This window comes from Pristiophorus japonicus, chromosome 3 (genome assembly GCF_044704955.1).
Source record: "Pristiophorus japonicus isolate sPriJap1 chromosome 3, sPriJap1.hap1, whole genome shotgun sequence".
In the NCBI taxonomy this organism is placed as follows: Eukaryota; Metazoa; Chordata; class Chondrichthyes; family Pristiophoridae; genus Pristiophorus; species Pristiophorus japonicus.
Genome location: NC_091979.1, coordinates 289,527,046 through 289,554,521, shown reverse-complemented (window position 1 = coordinate 289,554,521; position 27,476 = coordinate 289,527,046). Strand labels below are relative to the sequence as shown.

The 27,476-nt window shown below is 43.5% G+C and overlaps 1 protein-coding gene across 2 annotated transcripts in view; it reads left to right on the top strand.

Moving 5' to 3' along the window:
• The window catches only part of LOC139260323 (cilia- and flagella-associated protein 46), a 681,403-nt gene that overhangs the window by 268,543 nt on the left and 385,384 nt on the right, over positions 1–27,476 (top strand). For both annotated transcript variants that reach the window (XR_011592768.1, XM_070876797.1), the window contains exons 31-33: positions 385–549; positions 22,250–22,398; positions 26,211–26,309. Coding sequence is in view for 1 of the 2 variants with exons in the window: in XM_070876797.1 (XP_070732898.1) it covers positions 385–549; positions 22,250–22,398; positions 26,211–26,309 (413 nt within the window). In the remaining variant the exon portion in view is untranslated. The remainder of the gene's footprint in view (positions 1–384; positions 550–22,249; positions 22,399–26,210; positions 26,310–27,476) is intronic.

The window sequence follows — 27,476 nt, the reverse complement described above, 5'->3', positions numbered from 1 at the left end:
GATATTACAAAGGTGGAAGTAGCAGCCCTGCATATTGGCTTACATATTAGTGTAGCTGTCGTGGTCTTTTTCAAAATATATTATTTAAAGCTCTTTTCAATTCTAAGAAGCAAAGGGAGGCAGTGGCCCACTTGGAACTTTACTTAAACTTGAAAATACCCACCACTGTTTGTAGATATACTGTCGGTGATGCATATTGCTCGTGGCATCGGAATACCATTTCCAATCAAATTCTCAACACAGTTCTATTCTCAAATTGGCAGTTATATTATGGGTTTTGTGATGGAGTGCTGCAAAAAATATTTCTGTTTTGATGCAAGACCTGCAATATAATTGCAGTATTATTCTAGCAGTTCTGATTTTTGGAGTTTCTTTTTCTAATAGTCAACATCTGATGCTCGAGAGAAGTCTAAATCAAGAGTGGCACTTGAAACCATGCCTGCTAATCCAGAGGAGTGGGCAACTTATGTATGCCCCAATGAAGTTCGAGAGGTCTTTAAGCAGGGCTCAAGTTGTTGCCTAATCAACAGGAAAAATATCCTGAAACCTGTAAGTATAAAAAAGAGTTTCACAAAGTTTGGAGTAATTAGAAATTTTGAGTGAGTTATTCAGATCTTTGTCATAGGTTAGCATAGATTTATAAGAATCTGGATTTTCCAGCCTCTATTGCCCAATTTTCTGGAAAGCTAAAATATTTTTTTTGGCTGAAAGGTTATTTTAGATTATTTCACTTGCCTTTACAGTTATCAAATATTATTTATTCGTAGTGCTTGGAAAAGTGCTTGTTGCTCCATTCATTACTTTATTTGTTGCTGTGCACAATGCTGCACTAATTAATCAAGCAACGTTTGATTTAGGTTAATTCCATCATGGCATTGTATACAACAAAACTAAATGTGTTTCAGTTAAAATTAAAATTAATATTTCTACATTAGCCATAAGGGCCATATCTAATTCCCTCTTGAATATATCCAATGAACTGGCATCAACAACTCTCTGCGGTAGGGAATTCCACAGGTTAACAACTCTCTGAGTGAAGAAGTTTCTCCTCATCTCAGTCCTAAATGGCTTATGCCTTATCCTTTTACTCTGTCCCCTGGTTCTGGACTTCCCCAACATCGGGAACATTCTGCCTGCATCTAACCTGTCCAGTCCCTTCAGAATTTTATATGTTTCTATGAGATCCCCTTCTAAACTCCAGTGAATAAAGGCCCAGTCGATCCAGTCTCTCCTCATATGTCAGTCCCGCCATCCCGGGAATCAGTCTGGTGAACCTTCACTGCACTCCCTCAATAACACGAACGTCCTTCCTCAGATTAGGAGACCAAAACTGAGCACAATATTCCAGGTGAGGCCTCACCAAGGCCCTGTACAACTGCAGTAAGACCTCCCTGCTCCTATACTCAAATCCCCTAGCTATGAAGGCCAACCTACCATTTGCCTTCTTCACCGCCTGCTGTACCTGCATGCTAACTTTCAATGACTGATATACCATGACACCCAGGTCTCGTTGCACCTCCCCTTTTCCTAATCTGCCACCATTCAGATAATATTCTGCCTTTGTGTTTTTGCCCCCAAAGTGGATAACCTCACATTTATCCACATTATACTGCATCTGCCATGCATTTGCCCACTCACTTAACCTGTCCAAGTCACCCTGCAGCCTCTGAGCATCCTCCTCACAGCTCACACCGCCATCCAGCTTAGTGTCATCTGCAAACTTGGAGATATTACACTCATTTCTTTCATCTAAATCATTAATGTATATTGTAAATAGCTGGGGTCCCGGCACCCCACTGGTCACTTCCTGCCATTCTGAAAAGGACCCATTTATCCTGACTCTCTGCTTCCTGTCTGCCAACCAGTTCTCTATCCACATCCGTACATTACCCCCAATACCATGTGCTTTAATTTTGCACACCAATCTCTTGTGTGGGACCTTGTCAAAAGCCTTTTGAAAGTCCAAATACACCACATCCACAAGTTTTGTCAAGCATGATTTCCCTTTCATAAATCCATGCTGACTTGGATCGACCCTCTCACTGCTTTACAAATGCGCTGCTATTTCATCTTTAATAATTGATTACAACATTTTCTCCACTACTGATGTCAGGCTGACCAGTCTATAATTACCCATTTTCTCTCTCCCTCCTTTTTTAAAAAGTGGTGTTACATTAGCTACCCTCCAGTCCATCGCAACTGATCCAAATTTGATAGGCTGTTGGAAAATGATCACCAATGCATCTACTATTTCTAGGGCCATTTCCTTAAGTACTCTGGGATGCAGACTATCAGGTTCCGGGATTTATCAGCCTTCAGTCCCATCAATTTCCCTAACACAATTTCCTGCCTAATGAGGATTTCCTTCAGTTCCTCCTTCTCACTAGACCCTCGGTCCCCTAGTATTTCCGGAAGGTTATTTGTGTCTTCCTTCGTGAAGACAGAACCAAAATATTTGTTCAACTGGTCTGCCATTTCTTTGTTCCCCATTATAAATTCACCAGAATCTGACTGCAAGGGACCGACGTTTGTTTTCACTAATCTTTTTCTCTTCACATATCTGTAAAGCTTTTGCAGTCAGTTTTTATGTTCCCAGCAAGCTTCCTCCCCTACTCTATTTTCCCCCTCCTAATTAAACCCTTTGTCCTCCTCTGCTGAATTCTAAATTTCTTCCAGTCCTCAGGTTTGCTGCTTTTTCTATCGAATTTATATGCCTCTTCCTTGGATTTAACACTTTGCTTAATTTCCCTTGTTAGCCACGGTTGACCCATCTTCCCCATTTCATTTTTACTCCAGACAGGGATGTACAATTGTTGAAGTTCATCCATGTGATCTTTTAATGTTTGCCATTGCCTATCCAACGTCAACCCTTTAAGTATCATTTTCCAGTCTATACCAGCCAATTCACGTCTCATACCATCAAAGTTACCTTTCCTTAAGTTCAGGACACTGGACTCTGAATTAACTGTGTCACTCTCCATCTTAATAAAGAATTCTACCATATTATGGTTACTCTCCCCAAGAGGTGTCGCACAACAAGATTGCTAATTAGACCTTTCTCATTACACATCACCCAGTCTAGGATGGCCAGCCCTCTAGTTGGTTCCTTGACATATTGGCCTAGAAAACCATCCCTAATACACTTCAGGAATTCCTCCTCCACCGTATTGCTACCAATTTGGTTAGCCCAATCTCTATGTGGATTAAAGTCACCCATGATAACTGCTGTACCTTTTATTGCACGCATCCCTAATTTCTTGTTTGATGTTGTCCCCAATCTCACTACTACTGTTTGGTGGTCTGTACACAACTCCCACTAGTGTCTTCTGCCCTTTGGTATTCCACAGCTCCACCCATACAGATTCCACATTATCCAAGCTAATGTCCTCCTTACTATTGCGTTAATTTCCTCTTTAACCAGCAACCCTACCCCACCTCCTTTTCCTTTCTGTCTATCCTTCCTGAATGTTGAATACCCCTGGATGTTGAGTTCCCAGCCTTGGTCACGCTGGAGCCATGTCTCCTTGATGCCAATTATATCATATTCATTAATTGCTGCCTGTGCAGTTAATTCGTCCACCTTATTACGAATACTCCTCGACTCCTCGGATCATACAACACAAGTAATTTGTTTGAGCATAACAATTTTCTCGCTTTTACAAAGCCATTTTCTTGGCTTTTGCCCCAATCCCATTCATCTCCTTTTCGTAGAAAGACATGCAGTGGTTCTAACAATGTGCTGAGACCTGGTAAGAAGTTACCAAAATAGTTCAGGAGTCCCAGAAATGACCGCAGCTCTGTCACGTTCTGTGGCCTCGGTGCGTTCTCGATTGCCTCCGTCTTCGCGTTGGTGGGCTGATGCTGGCCGCGCAATCCTCCTTCCCAAGAACTCCACTTCAGGCGCCAGGAAAACACACTTCAAGCGTTTTAACCTGAGCCCCACGTGGTTGAGTCGACTAAGAACCTCCTCCAGATTCTGCAGATGCTCGACTGTGTTCCGACCTGTGAGCAAGATGTCGTCCTGGAAGACCACGGTGTGTGGGACTGACTTCAGTAAGCTTTCCATGTTTCTCTGGAATATTGCCACCGCTGATCGAATTCCAAACGGGCATCTATTATAAACAAAAAGACCTTTGTGTGTGTTGATGCAGGTGAAGGCCTTCGATGATTCCTCCAGTTCCTGCGTCATGTAGGCTGAAGTCAGATCCAGCTTCGTGAACGCCTTTCCTCCCGCCAGCGTTGCAAAGAGATCGTCGGCCTTTGGTAGTGATTATTAGTCCTGCAGGGAGAAACGATTGATCGTTACTTTGTAATCGCCACAGATTCTGACGCTGCTGTCTCCCTTGAGGACTGGGACAATGGGACTGGCCCACTCGTTGAACTCGATCAGTGAAATGATGCCCTCTCTTTACAGCCAGTCTAGCTCGATCTCCACCCTTTCTCTCATCATGTACGATACTGCTCTCGCCTTGTGATGGATGGGTCGTGCCCCCGGAATTACGTGATTCTGTACTTTTGCTCCTTGGAATTTCCTGATGCCTGGTTCGAACAGTGAAGGAAATTTGTTTAAGACCTGGACACACGAAGTGTCGTTAGTGGGCGATAGCGCTCGGATGTCTTCCCAGTTCCAGCGTATCTTTCCCAGCCAGCTCCTGCCCAGCATCGTGGGACCATCGCCCAGTACCACCCACGGTGGTAGCTTGCGCACCGCTCCATCTTAGGAGACCTTTACGGTAGCACAGCCAATTACCGGAATCAGTTCTTTTGAGTAAGTTCTTAGTTTTGTGCGAACTGGAGTGAATGCTGGCCTTGAGGCCTTGTTGCACCACAACCTTTCGAAAGACTTTTTTCCCATGATGGACTGGCTCGTGCCCGTGTCCAGCTCCATTGACACTGGGAGTCCATTTAGTTCAATATTCAGCAATATCAGGGCACAATTCGTGGTGAATGTGTGCACCCCATGTACCTCTGCCTCCCCATTCTGAGTCTCTGGTTCGTCGTGAACCTCCATGGATCTGTCTTCCTCTGCACCATGGTGGTTTGCAGGTTTAACAGGGTTTGCAGCTTGCCTGCACATTCATTGCAGGTGTCCCATTGTTCCACAGCCCTTGCAAACGTAGCCTTTGAATCGGCATGAATGGAAATGATGATCACCCCCGCAGCGCCAACAAGGTGTTAATGGCCTTGCATTCATCACCCTTGATGGTGGACTCTGAGACATCTGTGGACGTGCAGCTGCAGGAATTTGTTACCTGCCCTGTACGTTACGATTCGAAAACAACATCACTTTGTTCACAGTACTTGTAGCAGCACTCATGTGCTGAGAGATTTGCTTCGTATTGTCACTGGTGGCAATGATCGCCTGGGCTATCGCTATGGCCTTACTCAAGGTTGGGGTCTCTACAGTCAAAAGTTTGCGAAGTATGGTTTCTTGACCAATGCCAAGTACGAAAAAGTCTCTGAGCATGTTCTCCAAATGTCTTTCAAATTCACAATGTCCTGCAAGGTGTCTTAGCTCAGTGACATAACTCGCCACTTCCTGGCCTTCAGAACTTTTGTAGGTGTAGAACCAGTACCTCGCCATCAGAACGCTTTCCTTCGGGTTCAAATGCTCTTGGACCAGTGTGCACAAATCATCATACGATTTCTCCGTGGGTTTCACTGGAGTGAGCAGATTCTGCATGAGGCCATACGTTGGTGCCCCATTGACCATGAGGAGGATCGCCCTTCGTTTGGCAGCATTCTCTTCCCCATTTAGCTCGTTGGCCACGAAGTATTGGTCGAGTCGCTCCACAAAAGTTTCCCAATCATCTCCCTTTGAGAATTTCTCCAGGATGTCCACTGGTCTCTGCATCTTTGGGTTTGCTATCTGTATCTCATCGCCAGTTGTTATGTATGGCGAAAGAGTCAGACTGAACACTGTGAACTCAAAGTAATGTGTGACCTTACTCTTTTATTGCAGGTCTCCAGAGTGCCTCTCCAACGTGAGGCCTCCTTAAATATCTGTGCTCTCAAGGGATTATGGGATCCCTTGGGACTCCAGGGGATGAGCCCTCTAATGGCGGTACAGAGTAAATACAAGTTTACATGTATAACATGCATCATCCCCGATATTTTTGTCTTTCTCTTCGACTCTGCTCCCTCACTCTTTATGTTTCTATGGTCTTTCCCTTCGTGTGGTGATTGCTGCGTCCTTATGATGTATTTTCTGTCTCTGTTTACCTTATGTGTGACTGTCCATTAAGCAGAAGGGGAATACCTCTGACTGGGGCATGTTGCATGGCTTGGATGGTCCCCAATCTTTAATTCTCTCTGCTTTCTTCTCATCAATGACGACACACAAGGAAACTACGTCGGATCAAAGGCTAAACAATATGAGGGTAACCTGCAAATTTGTATCCTGGGAGATAGAGAGATACCCATCTCCTTCATGCACAAGGAATGCTGTGATGAATTAGGTGGACTTGGCAGATATGCTAACTTTTCCGGCTAAGAAGGCACAGTACGAAGATTAGTTGGAAAGCTCAGACCTTTGGTATGTGTGCATCAGATATTACAGACCATTCACTGCAGCCCTCCCCATCTCCAGACAACTTTGTTTTGCCACTAGAGTCAGATGTGGGGTGGAGGCAGAGAGAGTGAGGCAAACTTTGCACAAATTTCCCTTACTGAAATCAAACTTACAAGTTATTTTTCTACAAGCCTTGTGGCAATGGGCGAGCAGTGAAGCAGCATGTGAGTTTACACTGGAAACTGTAGTTAGCGACCTGCAACACAGGCAGCTCAGAGCATAGGGTCGCTCTTTGCTGAATGAAGCAGCAGTGGAATTTGTCAGCCCCCTGGGCAACTGAGCAGCCCTTTTTAGCACTGCTCACCTGAAAAGGCTCGAAAAGGTTCCCTAAAAATTGCTTGTTTCTCTGTGTCTTGGTCAACATGCCGCAGCTGACAGGCAACCCATTTTTTCAGGTGAAAACATCCCAGTTCAAGAACCAAATGTCTCCCTCGCAACATTGCTTCCTGGAATGTTTGAACAGTCATGGACCATGATTTATATTAAATTTATAGTACAGAAACAGACCATTCGGCCCAAACTGGTCTGTGTTGATATTTATGCTCCACGGGAATGGGAGGTTGAGGCCTATAAAAAGACAAGCAGCAGTTGGAGGAACCACAGGTACAGGAACGGGAGGTTGAGGCCTATAAAAAGGCCAGCAGCAGTCGGAGGAACCACAGGAACGGGAGCGGGAGGTTGAGGCCTATAAAAAGGCCAGCAGCAGTCGGAGGAACCACAGGAACGGGACCAGGAGGTCGAGGCCTATAAAAAGGCCATCAACAGTCGGAGGAGCCACAGGAGTGGGAAAGGAAGGTCGAGGCCGATAAAAAGGCCAGCAGCAGTCAAAGAAGCCACAGGAGCGGGACCAGGAGGTCGAGGCCCATAAAAAGGCCAGCAGCAGTCGGAGGAGCCAGCTGGTGCAGGGACAAAAAGTTTAAAAGAAAAATTAAAATCGAAGTGTGACGTCACAGCCAAGTGGGTAAATGATTGGCTGGTGGACTGGTGAGTATTTTTTTATTTTCTTTTCTTTTTCTTTTTCTTTTCAGTAGGAAACCTTTGGCATTGTTGTAAATAGGAACTGCCAGTAAATATATGTGATCTTTATTATCTAAGGAGAGCCAGTTAATTAAATCGGCTGTTTGCTGAGTAGCGGCTGGGTGTGTTGTGCGAAGATTTAGAGTTTAGTTCTACTTGATAGTTGCGAGTGTAACTAGAGGGATGGCAGGGCAGCTCAGTCCCGTGGACTGCACATCCTGTGGCATGTGGGAATTCCTGGGTGCTTCGTGCAGCTGGGGCAACCACGTGTGCGGGAGGTGTCTCCAGCTGCACCAACTCGAGCTCCGTGTTTTGGAGCTTGAGCGACAGCTGGGGTCACTGCAGTGCATCCATGAGACTGAGAGCAACGTGGATAGCACGTTTCTAGACCCGGTCACCCCACAGCTTAAGAGTGTGCAGGCAGAGAGGAAAGGGATGAGGTCCTACGAAACGAATTTAAGGAGCTAGGAGCTAAATTAAAAAGTAGGACCTCAAAAGTAGTAATCTCGGGATTGCTACCAGTGCCACGTGATAGTCAGAGTAGGAATCGCAGGATAGCGCAGATGAATACGTGGCTTGAGCAGTGGTGCAGCAGGGAGGGATTCAAATTCCTGGGGCATTGGGACCGGTTCTGGGGAAGGTGGGACCAGTACAAACCGGACGGTCTGCACCTGGGCAGGACCGGAACCAATGTCCTAGGGGGAGTGTTTGCTAGTGCTGTTGGGGAGGATTTAAACTAATATGGCAGGGGGATGGGAACCAATGCAGGGAGACAGAGGGAAACAAAAAGGAGACAAAAGCAAAAGACAGAAAGGAGATGAGGAAAAGTGGAGGGCAGAGAAACCCAAGGCAAAGAACAAAAAGGGCCACTGTACAGCAAAATTCTAAAAGGACAAAGGGTGTTAATAAAACAAGCCTGAAGGCTTTGTGTCTTAATGCAAGGAGTATCCGCAATAAGGTGGATGAATTAATTGTGCAAATAGATGTTAACAAATATGATGTGATTGGGATTACGGAGACGTGGCTCCAGGATGATCAGGGCTGGGAACTCAACATTCAGGGGTATTCAACATTCAGGAAGGATAGAATAAAAGGAAAAGGAGGTGGGGTAGCATTGCTGGTTAAAGAGGAGATTAATGCAATAGTTAGGAAAGACATTAGCTTGGATGATGTGGAATCTATATGGGTAGAGCTGCAGAACACCAAAGGGCAAAAAACGTTAGTAGGAGTTGTGTACAGACCTCCAAACAGTAATAGGGATGTTGGGGAGGGCATCAAACAGGAAATTAGGGGTGCATGCAATAAAGGTGTAGCAGTTATAATGGGTGACTTTAATATGCACATAGATTGGGCTAGCCAAACTGGAAGCAATACGGTGGAGGAGGATTTCCTGGAGTGCATAAGGGATGGTTTTCTAGACCAATATGTTGAGGAACCAACTAGGGGGGAGGCCATCTTAGACTGGGTGTTGTGTAATGAGAGAGGATTAATTAGCAATCTCATTGTGTGAGGCCCCTTGGGGAAGAGTGACCATAATATGGTGGAATTCTGCATTAGGATGGAGAATGAAACAGTAATTTCAGAGACCATGGTCCAGAACTTAAAGAAGGGTAACTTTGAAGGTATGAGGCGTGAATTGGCTAGGATAGATTGGCGAATGATACTTAGGGGGTTGACTGTGGATGGGCAATGGCAGACATTTAGAGACCGCATGGATGAATTACAACAATTGTACATTCCTGTCTGGCGTAAAAATAAAAAAGGGAAGGTGGCTCAACCGTGGCTATCTAGGGAAATCAGGGATAGTATTAAAGCCAAGGAAGTGGCATACAAATTGGCCAGAAATAGCAGCGAACCTGGGGACTGGGAGAAATTTAGAACTCAGCAGAGGAGGACAAAGGGTTTGATTAGGGCAGGGAAAATGGAGTATGAGAAGAAGCTTGCAGGGAACATTAAGGCGGTTTGCAAAAGTTTCTATAGGTATGTAAAGAGAAAAAGGTTGGTGAAGACAAACGTAGGTCCCCTGCAGTCAGAATCAGGGGAAGTCATAACGGGGAACAAAGAAATGGCAGACCAATTGAACAAGTATTTTGGTTCGGTATTCACTAAGGAGGATACAAACAACCTTCCGGATATAAAAGGGGTCAGAGGGTCTAGTAAGGAGGGGGAACTGAGGGAAATCTTTATTAGTCGGGAAATTGTGTTGGGGAAATTGATGGGATTGAAGGCCGATAAATCCCCAGGGCCTGATGGACTGCATCCTCGAGTACTTAAGGAGGTGGCCTTGGAAATAGCGGATGCATTGACAGTCATTTTCCAACATTCCATTGACTCTGGATCAGTTCCTATGGAGTGGAGGGTAGCCAATGTAACCCCACTTTTTAAAAAAGGGGGGAGAGAGAAAACAGGGAATTATAGACCGGTCAGCCTGACCTCAGTAGTGGGTAAAATGATGGAATCAATTATTAAGGATGTCATAGCAGTGCATCTGGAAAATGGTGACATGATAGGTCCAAGTCAGCATGGATTTGTGAAAGGGAAATCATGCTTGACAAATCTTCTGGAATTTTTTGAGGATGTTTCCAGTAAAGTGGACAAAGGAGAACCAGTTGATGTGGTATATTTGGACTTTCAGAAGGCTTTCGACAAGGTCCCACACAAGAGATTAATGTGCAAAGTTAAAGCACATGGGATTGGGGGTAGTGTGCTGACGTGGATTGAGAACTGGTTGTCAGACAGGAAGCAAAGAGTAGGAGTAAACGGGTACTTTTCAGAATGGCAGGCAGTGACTAGTGGAGTGCCGCAAGGTTCTGTGCTGGGGCCCCAGCTGTTTACATTGTACATTAATGATTTAGACGAGGGGATTAAATGCAGTATCTCCAAATTTGCGGATGATACTAAGTTGGGTGGCAGTGTGAGCTGCGAGGAGGATGCTATTAGGCTGCAGAGTGACTTGGATAGGTTAGGTGAGTGGGCAAATGCATGGCAGATGAAGTATAATGTGGATAAATGTGAGGTTATCCACTTTGGTGGTAAAAACAGAGAGACAGGCTATTATCTGAATGGTGACAGATTAGGAAAAGGGAAGGTGCAACGAAACCTGGGTGTCATGGTACATCAGTCATTGAAGGTGAGCATGCAGGTACAGCAGGCGGTTAAGAAAGCAAATGGCATGTTGGCCTTCATAGCGAGGGGATTTGAATACAGGGGCAGGGAGGTGTTGCTACAGTTGTACAGGACCTTGGTGAGGCCACACCTGGAGTATTGTGTACAGTTTTGGTCTCCTAACTTGAGGAAGGACATTCCTGCTATTGAGGGAGTGCAGCGAAGGTTCACCAGACTGATTCCCGGGATGGCGGGACTGACCTATCAAGAAAGATTGGATCAACTGGGCTTGTATTCACTGGAGTTCAGAAGAATGAGAGGGGACCTCATAGAAACGTTTAAAATTCTGACGGGTTTAGACAGGTTCGATGCAGAAAGAATGTTCCCAATGTTGGGGAAGTCCAGAACCAGGGGTCACAGTCTGAGGATAAGGGGTAAGCCATTTAGGACCGAGATGAGGAGAAACTTCTTCACCCAGAGAGTGGTGAACCTGTGGAATTCTCTACCACAGAAAGTAGTTGAGGCCAATTCACTAAATATATTCAAAAGGGAGTTAGATGAAGTCCTTACTACTCGGGGGATCAAGGGTTATGGCGAGAAAGCAGGAAGGGGGTACTGAAGTTTCATGTTCAGCCATGAACTCATTGAATAGCGGTGCAGGCTAGAAGGGCTGAATGGCCTGCTCCTGCACCTATTTTCTATGTTTCTAAGAGGAGGACTAGGCAGGTAGTGCAGGAGTCCCCTGAGTTCATCTCGCTCTCCAACCGGTACTCTGTTCTGAGTACCAGTGAGGGCGATGGTGGCTCTGGGGAGTGCAGCCAGAGCCAAGTCCACGGCACCACAGGTGGCTCAGCTGCACGGGGGAGGAAGAAGAATGGAAGAGGATTCAATAGTCAGGGGAGCAGACAGGCATTTCTGCGGCCGCAGACGTGACTCCAGGATGGTATGTTGCTTCCCTGGTGCCAGAGTCAAGGATGTCATCGAGCAGCTGCAGGACATTCTGGGAGGAGAGGGTGAATAGCCAGAGGTCGTGGTCCACATTGGTACCAATGACCTAGGTAGGAAGAGGGATGAGATCTTGCAGGCAGAGTTTAGGGAGCTAGGAGAGAGGTTAAAAAGCAGGACCTCAAAGGTAATAATCTCCGGATTATTCCCAGTGCCACGAGCTAGTGACTACAGAAATAGGAAGATAGAGCAGATGAATACGTGGCTGGAGAGATGGTGCAGGCGGGAGAGCTTTCATTTCCTGAGGCATTGGGACCGCTTCTGGGGGAGGTGGGACCTGTGCAAGCAGGACGGTTTGCACCTCAACAGAGCCAGGACCAATATCCTCGCAGAGGGCTTTTCTAGTGCTGTTGGGGAGGGTTTAAACTAGCTTGGCAGGGGGATGGGAACCTGAAAATAGATTCAGTCGGGAGGGGAGTAAAGCTGAAATTAGCAAGCAAAAATAAAGAAAGTGAGTTTGAAGGAGAGAGGAAACAAGCAGGAAAAAAAGGTAAAAAAACAAACTTAAAGGCACTTTGTCTAAATGCATGTAGCATTTGTAACAAAATAGATTAGTTGACGGCACAAATTGAGACAAACGTGTATGATCTGATAGCCGTTACAGAGACGTGGTTGCAAGGTGACCAGGACTGGGAATTAAATATTCAGGGGTTCTTGAAAATCCGGAAGGACAGACAGAAAGGAAAAGGAGGTGGGGTAGCTCTATTGATAAAGGATGGAATCACTGCAATAGTAAGAAACGATATTGGCTCAAATGATAAGGGTGTTGAAACAGTTTGGATGGAGATAAGGAACAATAAGAGAAAAAAGTCACTGGTAGACGTAGTCTATAGGCCCTCTAACAGTAGCAACTCTGTTGGTCGGAACATAAACCAGGAAATAGTGGGGGCTTGTAAAAAGGGAACAGCAATAATCATGGGTGATTTTAACCTCCATATTGATTGGACAAATCAAATTGGTCAGGGAGCTTTGAGGAGGAGTTCATAGATTGGGAAAATAAATTAAAGTATAGGACGATTGATGAACAGTGGTGTACATTTAAGGAGATATTTCACAATTCTCAAGAAAAATATATTCCAGTGAGGAGCAAAGGGTGTAAGATAAAAGATAGCCATCCGTGGCTAACTAAAGAAATAAAGGACGGTATCCAATTAAAAACAAGGGCATACAAAATGGCCAAAACTACTGGGAGGACAGAAGACTGGGAAGCTTTTAAAAGACAGCAAAGATCAACTAAAAAAATGATTCAGAATGGGAAGTTAGACTATGAAAGTAACTAGCACAAAATATAAAAACAGATAGCAAGAGTTTTTATAGGTATATAAAAAGGAAAAGAGTGGCTAGAGTAAATGTTGATCCCTTTGAGGACGAGACTAGGGAATTAGTAATGGGAAACATGGAGATGGCAGAAACTCTGAACAAATATTTTGTATCAGTCTTTATGGTAGAGGACACTAATATTATTCCGACAGTGGATAGTCTAGGGGCTATGGGGGGGAGGAACTTAACACAATCACAATCACTAAGGAGGTGGTACTCAGTAAGATAATGGGACTAAAGGCAGATAAATCCCCTGGACCTGATGGCTTGCATCCTAGGGTCATAAGAGAAGTAATGGCAGGGATTGTGGATGCATTGATTGTAATTTACCAAAATTCCCTGGATTCTGGGGAGGTCCCAGCAGATTGGAAAACTGCAAATGTAACGCCCCTATTGAAAAAAGGAGGCAGACAAAAAGCAGGAAACTATAGATCAGTTAGCCTAACATCTGTGGTTGGGAAAATGTTGGAGTCCATTGTTAAAGAAGCAGTAGCAGAACATTTGGAAAGCAAAATTCGGTCAGGCAGAGTCAGCATGGATTTATGAAGGGGAAGTCATGTTTGACAAAATTGCTGGAGTTCTTTGAGGATGTAACGAACAGGGTGGATAAAAGGGAACCAGTGGATGTGGTGTATTTGGACTTCCAGAAGGCATTTGACAAAGTGCCACATAAAAGTTATTGCACAAGATAAAAGTTCACGATGTTGGGAGTAATATATTAGCATGAATAGAGGATTGGCTAACTAACAGAGAACAGAGAGTCGGGACAAATGGTTCATTCTCTGGTTGGCAACCAGTAACTAGTGGGGTGCCACAGGGATCACTGCTGGGACCCCAACTATTTACAATCGATATTAACGACTTGGAAGAAGGGACTGAGTGTAACGTAGCCAAGTTTGCAGACAATACAAAGATGGGAGGAAAAGCAATGTGTAAGGAGGACACACAAAATCTGCAAAAGGACATAGACAGGCTAAGTGAGTGGGCAAACATTTAGCAGATCGAGTATAATGTTGGAAAGTGTGAGGTCATGCACTTTGGCAGAAAAAAATCAAAGAGCAAGTTATTATTTAAATGGAGAAAGATTGCCAAGTGCTGCAGTACAGCGGGACCTAGGGATACTTGTGCATGAAACACAAAAGGATAGTATGCAGGTACAGCAAGTGATCTGGAAGGCCAATGGTTTCTTGGCCTTTATTGCAAATGGGATGGAGTATAAAAGCAGGGAAGTCTTGCTGCACCTATACAAGGTATTGGTGAGGCCACACCTGGAATACTGCGTGCAGTTTTGGTTTCCATATTTACAAAAGGATATACTTGCTTTGGAGGTAGTTCAGAGAAGTCACTCGGTTGATCCCGGGGATGAGGGACTTGACTTATGAGAAAAGGTTGGGCCTCTCTACTTATTGGAATTCAGAAGAATGAGATGTGATCTTCGCGAAATGTATAAGATTATGAGGTGGCTTGACAAGGTGGATGCAGAGAGGATGTTTCCACTGATGTGGGAGACTAGAACTAGAGGGCATGATCTTAGAATAAGGGGCAACCCAGTTAAAACAGAGATGAGGAGGAATTTCTTCTCTCAAAGGGTTGTAAATCTGTGGAATTTGCTGCCTCGGAGAGCTGCGGAAGCTGGGACATTGAATAAATTTAAGACAGAAATAAACAGTTTCCTGAGCACCGGGGTTATGGGGAGTGGGTGGGGAAGTGGAGCTGAGTCCATGGTCAGATCAGCCATGATCTTATTGAATGGCGGAGCAGGCTCGAGGGGCCATATGGCCTACTCCTGTTCCTATTTCTTATGTTCTTATAAGCCTTCTCTCTCCCACGCTACTACGTCTTATTCTATCTGCATATCCTTCTATTCCTTTCTCCCCCCTTTACTTATCTCACTTCCCCTGAAAGGAATGTATGATATCCAGCTCAACCACTCCATGTGGTAGCCAGTTCAATAATAAAATATCAATAGCAGTAGAAAAACAAAATCATTTTTAAATTGTGAAAATCTATTTAGGTCTCCTTGTACAGGAAACATAAGCCCCAAGTTTCCACACGCGGCAAAACAGGCGCCCCTCCGAGCTGGGCGCCCGTTTTTGGCGCCGAAAACGGCGCCTGAAAAAAACCGCGGTATTCTTGAGCGCTTTGCAGCTCGATGTCTGCTTGGCGCGGCGCACAGGGGGCAGAGCCTACCACTCGCACCGATTTTGTAAGTAGGAGGGGGCAGGTATAATTTAAATGAGTTTTTTTCGTGCCAGCAACCCTGCGCGTGCGCGTTGGAGCGTTCGCGCACGCGCAGTCTGAAGTAAACATTGGCACTCGGCCATTTTAAAAAGTGCTGCAGAAAAAGTGAAAATTTGTTTATTGAACCCTTGCAAAGGCTTGTATTTTAATTTTCTTGATATTTCTGTGTGTGAGGGTGAGGGAGTGCATTCTGTAATTAAAGATAGACTGTGATAAACGGAACACATGCACTTGTTTGAGACTATTCAAATTCTTTGTAGCTGTTCAATTTTTAACATTTTTTAATAAAACCACATTGCCCTTCCATGATCAGCACTGAGGCTTCCTGCAGCTTTCTCCCTCCCTCCCCCGCCCCCTGCCGTCGGTCGGTCCCGACGGCAAACCGCTGCCTGAAAGGCCTGACTGAAGCACTTTCACACAGGTAGGAACATGGTTTATTTAATCTTTTCTTTGCTTATACATTTTTATTCAGGTTGGATTTATTTGTATAATATTTGTATAAGTATAACTAAGGATTTATTGTAAAATTTAATGACTTCCCTTCCCCCCTCTCCCCCCCCCCCACCTCGTTCCTGACGCCTAATTTGTAACCTGCGCCTGATTTTTGAATGTGCAGACAAGGTTTTTTCAAGCCTACAAAAATCTTCACTTGCTCCATTCTAAGTTAGTTTGGAGTACGTTTTCACTGTGGAAACTTTCAAATCAGGCGTCAATGGCCGGACATGCCCCCTTTTGAAAAAGAAATTCTGTTCAAAAGTGAAACTGTTCTACCTGACTAGAACTGCAGAAAACTTAAATGTGGAGAATTCCGATTTCTAAGATACTCCGTTCTCCACCAGTTGCTCCTAAAAATCAGGAGCAAATCATGTGGAAACTTGGGGCCATAGAAAGTTAGCATGCAGGTGCGGCAAGCAATTATAAAGGAAAATGGCATGTTCGCCTTTATTGCAAGGGGCTTGGTGTACAAGAGTAAGGAAGTATTACTACAATTGTACAGGGCTTTGGTGGGACCACACCTGGGGCTTCAGTTTCGGCCGCCTAATTTATAGAACAAAAATTGGGCCGAATACTTACCTCGCAATTCTCCGATATCTGTAGGCCCATTTCTACCTCGGCGCAGCGCAGCAGGAGCTGCTCGGGGCGGAGCTACAGCCCTGAGCCAAAAACAGTGCCGACAGCTCCCAGCCCTCCAAGCGCATCCTGTCTCCGGGGCGACAACCCTATTGCAGGCCGAAGGGACGTCGCCCCTATCCCGGATTGAGTGGTCTGACGCATCTTACCTGGCGGCGGGGCCCACTTGCTCAGCCTCTCACTGGGGGTGGCCTCGCCAGTAGTCCTCCTGAGAGCCCAGCGTCGACGTCCCCCCCCATCTTCTTCTCCCCCCCCCATCTTTTTCTCTCCCCCCCTCCCCCCTCTTCTTCTCCCTCCCCTCCCCCATCTTCTTCTCCCTCCCCATCTTCTTCTCCCCCCCGACCTTCTTCTCCCCACTGCACCCCCATCTTCTTCTCCCTCCCCTCCCCATCTTCTTCTCCCTCCCCATCTTCTTCTCCCCCCCGACCTTCTTCTCCCCCCTGCACCCCCATCTTCTTCTCCCTCCCCTCCCCATCTTCTTCTCCCTCCCCATCTTCTTCTCTCCCCTGCACCCTCATCTTCTTCTCCCTCCCACCCCATCTTCTTCTCTCCCCCTCCCGCTCTTCTCTCCCCCCATCTCTTCTCCCCGGTGCTGCAATAAGTGAGTAGAAATAATTTTTTATTTATTGAATGATTTTTAATTTTTTTTTATTATTTTTTTTTTGGATTGATTTATTGGTTTATTTATTGATGTATTTATCATTTATTATTGATGATGGCTCTTTATTTGTAAAAGTGAAGTGTTTAATGTTTGTAAATCCCCCTACCCACCCCCCATCTCTCGTTCCCTACGCCTGATTTCTAAGTGTAGGCAAGGTTTTCCTGAGCATACAACAATCTCCACTTACTCCATTCTAAGTTAGTTTGGAGTAAGTTTTTACTGCCTAAACTTGCAAAACAGGCATAGGTGGCCAGACACGCCCCCTTTTGAAAAAAAATCTGTTCTAAAAATGAAACTGTTCTAACTGACTCAAACTGGAGCAAACTAAATGCCGAGAATTGCAATTTCTCAGATACTTCATTCTAAACTAGTTGCTCAAAAAAAATAGGAGCAACTGAGGCCGAAACTTGACCCCCTGGAGTGCACAGTTTTGGTCTCCTTATCTGAGGAAGGAAATACTTCCCTTCGAGGCGGTGCAACAAAGGTTCATTAGATTGATCCTTGGGTTGAGAGAGTTGTCCCTTGAGGAGAGATTGAATAAATTGGGCCTCTTCTCTTTGGAGTTTAGAAGACTGAGAGGTGATCTCATTGAAACATATAAGGTACTGAGGGGGATTTACAGGGTAGATGCTGAGAGTTTCCCAAAGTATGAGTAATGTATTCCTAGATCTACCACAGAAAATAATTCCCATAAAATGTTGCAGCTTTAAGCATTTTATAGAGTTCTCCACCTCAAAACCACAAAACCCAGTTAAGGCTGATAACAATATTGAGATTGTGATTAGAACAATTTTTCAGTACGACATGTAATCACAAATATATAGAGTAATATTTTCATTTGTATGATGTATTATTACTATAACTACATGATGCTTTGTAAACAGTTAATTCAGCTTAGAAATCCAATGCACCAAATCAGCCACTCTTTGCAGTAGTTTTGTACATTATTACAATAATCTGCTTTTCTTATAATTTGCACATAACAGTTGAAAACTGACTAAATCGAGGGATGTATATTGCAGGCTTTTTTTATATATGGAATCTAAATCATATTTAACCAGAGCATTTGTTTGACTGAATAAAGTACTTACTAGAATTATTTTACCCAGTTCACTTTTGCAAAGCACTCTAGCTCTATCTGGTGGTTGTGTTTTCTCTTACGCAAGTGTACAGTCTCCATGCCATTGTAGAAATATGTATTATTCTTAATGTACACAGAGTAAGTGATGTATGTCAATCTGTTTGTTGCATATGAATAGCTGCTTGAACCCAACATGACCAACTTTAATTCTCACATTTGTGATTTTTTTAAAGCTTTTTATAAACCTTATAATTTAGTCTTTGTAATCCTCTGATTTTATAATCAGATTTGTTACAATTGCCCTCATTTGCTTCCTCCCCCATAGCTCAGTGGGTAAATGCAATATATGGGGTAGTACTGAGCTAGGGATATCCCAGATTCATTGGCCTCAAGTTTCCACACGCGGCGAAAACGGCGCCTGAAAAAAAACGCGCTATTCTCGAGCGCTTTGCAGCTCGATGTCACCTTGGTGCGGCGCTCAGGGGGCGGAGCCTACCACTCGCGCCGATTTTGCAAGTAGGAGGGGGCGGGTACCATTTGAATGAGTTTTTTTCGTGCCGGCAACCCTGCGCGTGCGCGTTGGAGCGTTCGCGCACGCGCAGTGTGAAGGAAACATTGGCACTCGGCCATTTTTGTAGTTCTTTGTAGCTGTTCAATTTTTAACATTTTTTAATAAAACCACATTGCCCTTCCATGATCAGCACTGAGGCTTCTTGCAGCAGTGAGAAGGCTGCAGTAAGCCTCAGAAGTTGAGGCAGCCGTTTCCCGATGGGCCCGACCGATGGCAGGGGTGCCTCCCCCCCCCTACCGTCGAGAACGGCTGCCTCCTCCCTGCCTCCCCCCCGCTGCCGTCGGTCGGGCCCTCACTGCCTCCTCCCCCCCCCCATGCCGTCGGGAACGGCTGCCTCCTCACTGCCTCCCCCCCGCTGCCGTCAGGAACGGCTGCCTCAACTTGTGAGGCTTCCTGCAGCCTTCTCCCTGCCTGAAGCACTTTCACACAGGTAGGAACATGGTTTATTTAATCTTTTCTTTGCTTATAAATTTTTATTCAGGTTGGAATTATTTGTATAATATTTGTATAAATATAACTAAGGATTTATTGTAGAATGTAATGACTTCCCTCCCCCCCCCCCCCCACCTCATTCCTGACGCCTAATTTGTAACCTGCGCCTGATTTTTTAATGTGTAGACAAGGTTTTTTCAGGCCTACAAAAATTTTCACTTGCTCCATTCTAAGTTAGTTTGGAGTACGTTTTCACTGTGGAAATTTTCAAATCAGGCGTCAGTGGCTGGACACGCCCCCTTTTGAAAAAAAATTCTATTCCAAAGTGAAACTGTTCTACATGACTAGAACTGCAGAAAACTTAAATGTGGAGAATTGCGATTTCTAAGATACTCCGTTCTCCACCAGTTGCTCCTAAAAATCAGGAGCAAATCATGTGGAAACTTGGGGCCATAGATAGTGAGAGGATACAATTGACCCTGACATTCCTGGGGCAGAGAGGGGAATATTAAGAGTTCCTTCTCTAGATTTCCAGATGGCTTTCAGTGACCCCATTGGAAGCGCATGCACGTGTATGTCTGTTGACATCAGGTGAGGAAGGGTGGACCTTGGTTATATAATTGATCTAAAACCTGGGCAGCAATGTGATCAGGTGCTGATGCTCTGTGTCCTGTGCAGCATCAGGTGATTGCATAAAGGTTGGTGCTCTTGTTGGTGCTGCTGGTGTGCCTAGTGATGCTGGTGTGCCTGGTGATGTTGGTGTGGGCTGATTGTGGTGGGATTCTGAGAACCAAGGTGAGATTTTTTCAAGGGCACCAATGCTGCTGGAATAGATGACAGTTGAAGTTACGATGACAGAAGCGACCTGTCAATAGTGAGAGAAGTTGCTCCAAGGTGGTGATACTGGATAGAGAGATCACTCCAGACACTTGAAACCTCCATAAAACTGAAAAGTTTATTCCAAATCCTGAAGGCTCCAGCCTCTAAGATTGGAAATTGAACAGCTGTGAAATGGTAGTTTTTATATCACTTTTGCAGCTGTCAACTATTCACAGTAATGGAGAGTTATTGAGAACCTGACACACTTTCCTGGCGAGATCCGCGAGTGCCGGGAACCTCGTAAAAAATGCTGCTGGTAAAATGCTGCTTAAATACCATTAAACAGCTGCTTAAGCATCTGAATTGCTTGACCTGCCGCTTAGTGCCGTGTCTGCAAACTGCGGGCAGAGTCAGCATTTGGGAAATTAATAAAGAGGCGGGTTCAGAGCGGACATCAGCTCCTCTGTCAATCACTGTAATTTTGACAGCGGACCAGCCTCTAAACTCGCACTCGCAGTGCCGGTAAGATTCCTGCCGAGGTGTGAGTGGTTCTCTGAAAGGCAGCCATAACACTTTAACATTGAAAATACCAATTACACTGCCATCTACACGTATAATAGGTACTGCAGGTACTTGTAATAGCTTTTTACAGCAGCCAAGAGAGAACCTCATTCCAGATATAGTTGAATGGAATATGTTTGCTTGCTCATTTTTTTCTCATTAAATAATATTATTTGTAACTGTTGGCTTGATTTGCTAGGGTGCTGAATGTATGTGCTCATCAAGTGGTATGTCTTGTATGCAGTGTGTTACTGTTAAGCATTCTCAGTCAGAAATAGCACAGAGTTAGATGAAAAGCTTTCTCTACTCGATCTAAACCTCCTAATGTCTCCACCCTTTGTTGTGCCAGTGTGATATTTCTTTTTTTTTACAGCATTTACTGTTTGGTCTTTTTGAGTGAGCCTCCCAGCTTACTGTTGAAATTTGGTCAATGCATAAAATCTGTGAGACAGAGGTCATAATTTCAAACAACCATAAGATGAGGGACAGATGAAGAGAAAGGCACAAATCGAGAGAAAACTATTAATTTCATTTTTTTTAAACGAGCTGAAGTTTGAAAGAAAACTAAACCTTTTTGAAAGAAACCAATAGGGGTAATAGTCACTGGGCATCTGTTTCCTGCCATGGTACCTCATCCTCAGAGCCTCTTTCCTCTGCTGATCCTCTTTGGTTAAGTATAGCGCAGGTCTCAGTCAGGAATTTTTAAAAAATGTACAAAGAAAACTGCTATTAAACTCCAGAAATCTCAGTTACATAGATATCCGGTGACTTTGGGCCATGTTGCACCATAACATTTAGGTATAACTCTACCGCAGCGCAATACTAGTGTAAATGTAGGAAACTTGGGTGAGCTGACTTTTTGTATAAGGGAGCGGAACTCTGTAAATGAATGGCGGAGGGTTTTGGTGGGCATATCTCAGAAGCATTGCAAAAGATCAAGGAAATCTACACATACTCATGTTTTGGCATAAATTAGTTACTTGCAAATTTCCTCAGGAGAAAATATTGAAATGTGCCTCGTACGCTATAGTTATACTAAAAGTCTCCAGGAAATTCCAGGCCAATATATTGCTTAAAAATTGTTGAGGCAAATCTGTTGAAATGCAGCAGTTACTGATGTCATTCTCAGCTTGCAAAGCTAGCTCTTTCAATTGTCACTGCAGGAACAGTGGGATCAGTCACTTGTAAACATTAAACCTATTCCATGACTAAAAATATTTGACATAGCTATCCCATTCTCTTCAAGCCATAGCATCTTCTACTTTATGTAATTCTTTTATACATGCCATCATTCTGATTCAAATAGAATGCAGCAGCTGACTGAATATCTGAATCATTATTTTAATCTTTACCACTGAAATAGAGTGTCATTATTTCAATCGTTCTCTGAAGGTGACCTGACTAGCACCTGCTTGCTGTTTATGTTCAATGTAAACAGAAACATGAGCTTTGATTTCCATGACAGGATCATAACAAAACAAATGACTCCAGAATACTTGATGTTGCATGATGACGTCTCGATAGAGGTTAATGAGGGAATCTCTCAATCTAGGCTCTAGTGATTGTGTTTGAATAAATGCAACCAATGCTCAAATTTAGTACTGTATTTTTGAGTCATGAAAACCCAACAGTGATGTTTATTGAATCTTTAAAAAAAATGTATGCACTCTTGAGAAGAAAATAAATTTGGTAATGTAGCTACAAGACTAACTGATTTATTTTCCTTTTTGAAAGACCTACAGTTTATTCTACATGGATTTATTAGTGAAGGAGTTGCAAGCCTTATCGTATATACACTTGACATTGCCCGTCCTTCAGCTTGCAGAATTAATAGCCAGTGATGTGTTGGATAACAAAAGTCTTTCTGACTTTTACCATCTCAGGTTAATCTTTTTTTTCAAAGTACAGCGAGTAGTAATTATTTAATGCAATATCATCTAAGTGATCTCTATGCTATTTTATCTTTAGATAAACAACCTTGTTGTTTTTGATGTAGACAAATTATTTAATTTATTCGGAATGGTAGGCTCAATTCAGAGGCCTTGCCTCAACTATCTGCCCGCATCCATGGCATTGTTATCTCCAGACTTGACTGGCCTCCAATTCTCGACCCGCTGTAAACTTCAGCAGATCCAAACTGTTGCTCATATTTTATCACATAAGAACATAAGAAATAGGAGCAGGAGTAGTCTATATGGCTCCTCGAGCCTGCTCAGCCATTTTATATGATCTTGGCTGATCCGATCATGGACTCAGGTCCACTTCCCTGCCCGCTCTCCATAATCCCTTATTCCCTTATCAGTTAAGAAACTGTATCTCTCTCTCAAATTTATGCAATGTCCCAGCTTCCACAGCTCTCTAAGGCAACGAATTCCACAAATTTACAACCCTCTGAGAAAATAAATTTCTCCTCATCTCAGTTTTAAATGGGCGGCCCCTTATTCTAAGATTATGCCCCTAGTTCTAGTCTTCCCCCATCAGTGGAAACATTCTCTCTGCATTCACCTTGTCACGACCCCACATAATCTTATACATTTCAATAAGATCACCTCTCAGTCTTCTGAATTCTAATGTGTAGAGGCCCAACCTACTCAACCTTTCCTCATCTCCGGAATCAACCTAGTGAACCTTCTTTGAACTGCCTCCAAAGCAAGTATATCCTTTCGTAAATATGGAAACCAAAACTCACCAATTCCTGCTTGCCTATCACCCCTCTCTTCACCGGCCTACATTGGCTCCCAGTCTCTTAGTGCCTCAAATTTAAACTTCTCATCCGAATGTTTAAATCTCTCGAATGCCTTGACCCTTCTGATCTTTGTAACCTCCTCTAGTGCTCCAAACCCCCCCGCCCCCGTCCACCACCACCACCAGCTGCACCACCACCACCATTTCTCCATTTCTCTTACTCTGGCCTCTAGTGCGCCTCCCTTCACTCCACCATTGGTGGCCATGCCTTCAGCTGCCTAGGTCCCATGGAATTCCCTTCCTAAATCCCTCCACTTCCCTCTCCTTCTTTAAGACCCTTCTTAAAAAACACCTCTTTGACCAGGCGTTTGGCCAACCCTACTAACAGCAGATTTGTTTTGATCTTGCCTTGCTGTAAACTGTCTTGGGATATTTTGTACATTAAATGCATTATATAATGTAAGTTGTTGGTGTAGTATTTATGAAAACAACCAGAAATTACTGACCCAATGCAAATACTAGATTTTACTCAAAGTAGGTATTAAATTGCTATCTAATGTCTGTTTATATAATTCAAAAATATGCATGTAAAATATTTAATTATCTTAAATCTTGTTAATGTGTTTTCTGCATTTTAAGAATTGTATTTTTGTCACTTTATCTTGTGGGTTGTTGCCTTTTATTATTTTTTTTAAATCTTGTGTTAGTCCAATGCTCTTTACTGCCATTCTTCCAATCATTGGCCATTGTTTCATCCTTTGACCCAAATTTTTAAAACGTCTTTGAGATACTTCTATTAATTTTATCTGTTCCAATGAAAAAAGCGCCAAAATTTTAGACCTTTCTTCATAACTGTAACCCCTCATTCTTGAAATCATTCTAGTGAATCTTTACCATACCTGTTCAATAGTTCTTAATATCATGGCTTTAATGGAGTGACCAGAACTACACACAATACTTTAACTGTCATGTAACCAATATGTTACAGAACTTTAACATAACTTTCTTGATTTTATGTTCATTGCCCATATATGGCTTTTCTACCTGCATTCCCTTTTATAGGACTATGCTTCTGCACCTTTAGATCTCTCTCTCTTCCACTATCTTAAGAGTCTTACCATTTAGGTTATAATTTATTTCACTATCCTTTTTCCCAAATGCACCACTTTCTGCCCACACCGTTAGCCTAGCAACGTCTTCCAGCAATCTCCAATAGTCTTCCTCACAGTTTGATATGTCCACTACATTGGTATCATTGGCAAATATTGATGTAATTCCTTTTGTGCCTATGTTCAAATAATTTATATAAATGAAAGACAAAAGAGGTTCCAATGCAGATCCTTGAGATACACTCCACCAACCTGAAAACCAACCATTTACCCCTCCATTCTGCTTTCTGTCCCCATAGCTATTCCATTATCCATGCAGCTATATTCCTTGCAATACCATGTACATAAAGCTTCTTAAATTTATTTTGTGGCATCTTATGAAAAAGCTTCAAATATCAACCCCATACCCTTTATCAAAATTAGTACAACCTTCCCTTTCAATGCTGATTGTCTCTGGTTAGACAATGCCTTCTAAGCAGTCATTAATTTTATTCTGTATTATGAACTCTAGCAATTTATCTACAATTACGATCAAACTAACTGGCATACAATATGCTGGCTTATCACTTTCCTTTTTGTTGAACAGGGATGTAACATTTGTCATCCTCTAGTTCTTTGGCACAATTCCCATTTCAAAAAATATTTTGGAAAATTATACACATGTCTTCCCCAATTTTTCAGTATACTGGAGTGCATACTCTGTGGGTCTGGCAAATTTTCTTCTTTTATTCCCATTAACTTTTTAATACACTTTCCTTTTGAGCATTTATCTTCATTAGTGGCTCTTTCACATTGCCCTCAAGTACTCTGCAGTCCTACTTTCACCTTCCTTTGCAGAAACTGAATACTTATTGAGCTGTCTGTCATTTCAACATGCTCAAATATGAGATGTAGTCACAATGCTAATCTCTGAAAAGGAGGAATGTGCTCCGAGCCAGAAGCAAGATGTTACTCCTGGCTCTCGTGTCATTGGCAATGGGGGTGTGGCACCTTGGGGTGCAGTGCCGTGCTCCGGGACCACCGGGAGCCCTCTGCCACCAGTGTTCCTGGCTACCAGCTCCAGGGCCTCCACCATCCCATCCATGTTAGATATTATTTGTTGGACAAAAACTCAGTGCCAACTATGTTCTGGGTGCTTAGTAGGCTTTTTGTTGCTGGTGAATCTCCCTCGTGCCTCCCACAACAGCCAAACAAGCACACACCACACCTACACATGCTTTCAGTCCCTCTCTACTCCCTCTCTGTCTCCTCTTCTGCGCATGTAATGATGACCCCTGACCTCCTGAATCGCGAGAAACGAGCGTTGCCATGCCATTGCTAAGGATAGCGACACTTTACGGCAGAAGGTCAGAGAGATTTAATGCTAATGCTCATTTCAACGGCCAATTTTTAAAATGGAGACTAGGGGCTTTGAGAATGGGTGACAAGCCAGCGATTTGAAAACACATTTTTACTGCCCACGCTGTAAATACTGCCCATTTCTGGGCGATCTGCACAAAAGTGTAAAATCTAGCCCATACATTTTTGATAGGTAAGGAAATGAAGGGATATGGAAGCAAATTGGGTAAATCAAGTTAAGATACAGGTGAACCATGATCTAATTGAATGGCAGAACAAGCTCAAGGGTTTGAATGGCTTATTTCTGTTCCTATGTTCCTAAAAACTATTAAATTAAGTTGAGAATTCAAAATAACTTTCTTTGATTGCATTCTTGCACCCTGTGGAATAGATAGAAGCAGCTACTGCTTAATGTGCAATTATTTGAGTCCTGACAGCATTTAAGATTTTCAAAATGTCCTTTACCATACCTGTTGCAATATCATAAAGATATATTTGCAGAATCTTTTATTTGTACTGTGCCGTTTAGCCCGAATTACAAATAAAGTATTTATTTTCCACAGAATTGCCCAGATATGTTCAGAGCTTAATCTAAGGCAGGCTACACAGTATCATGAAAAGATAGCTGGATCAGTATTCATCTATGAAGCAGAACGGGCTAAGTATGTTCTTTTTGATATCATTTAGCGCCTTCTTGTTCATATTTACATAAAGAATTAAACATTTTCAAAATATGAATGATTAGGGTTCTTCCTAGTGATATTGAAGTTATTAGGCTAAAAGATTTAGGATAAAAATATTTATTTTTCGACTGGTAAAACCTGTCCAAAGTTAGTTTGATAAAAACCGTGGCCGGGATTTTACTTACCTCGGCGGGTCCGATGCGAGCGACATCGATGGCTGGAGGCCCGGCTACTGGCTCCAGCCTGTTGGTTAAAATGAATTTACGCTAATAGGGCTTGTAAAGCTCGCCAAGTGCATTTCACAGCCCACTTAGAGAAATCAAGACTGGTGACATCATTCATGACGTGTCATCAGCCAGTTTCCTTAAACGGACCATGGGCAACTATCTTTTGACATTTGTGCTGTCAGTGTTCAACAGCATTGAAGTCCTGCAAACAATAATAATGACTGCACAGAGGCAGAGAGCTGTACCCAGGTTCTCCCATGACTCCCTCCATTTGATTATTTGAAAGTGGATAAATCTCCAGTCTCAGATGAAATGTATACCAGGCTGTTAGGAGAAACAAGAGAGGAAATAGCAGAGGCTCTGACCATTATTTTCAAATCCTCTCTGGCTACAGGTGTGGTGCCGGAGGACTGGAGGACTTCTAACGTTATACCTTTATTTAAAAAGGGGGAAAGTGATAGACCGAATAATTACAGGCCAGTCAGCCTAACCTCGGTGGTGGGAAAATGATTGGAAAAAATTCTGAGGGACAGAACAAATCTTCATTTAGAAAGACACAGATTAATCAAGGACAGTCAGCGTGGATTTGTTAAGGGAAAGTTGTGTCTGACTAACTTGATTGAATTTTTTGAGGTAACAAGGAGGGTCGATGAGAGTAGTGCGTTTGATGTATTGTATATGGATTTTAGCAAAGCTTTTGAGAAAGTCCCACATGACAGACCGGTCACGAAAGTAAAAGCCCATGGGATCCAAAGCAAAGTGGCAAGTTGGATCCAAAATTGGCTCAGAGGCAGGAAGCAAAGGGTGATGGTCGATGGATGTTTATGTGACTGGAAGGCTTTTTCCAGTGAGATTCCATAGGGCTCGGTATTAGGTCCCTTGCTTTTTGTGGTATATATCCTTGAATGTAGTGGATATG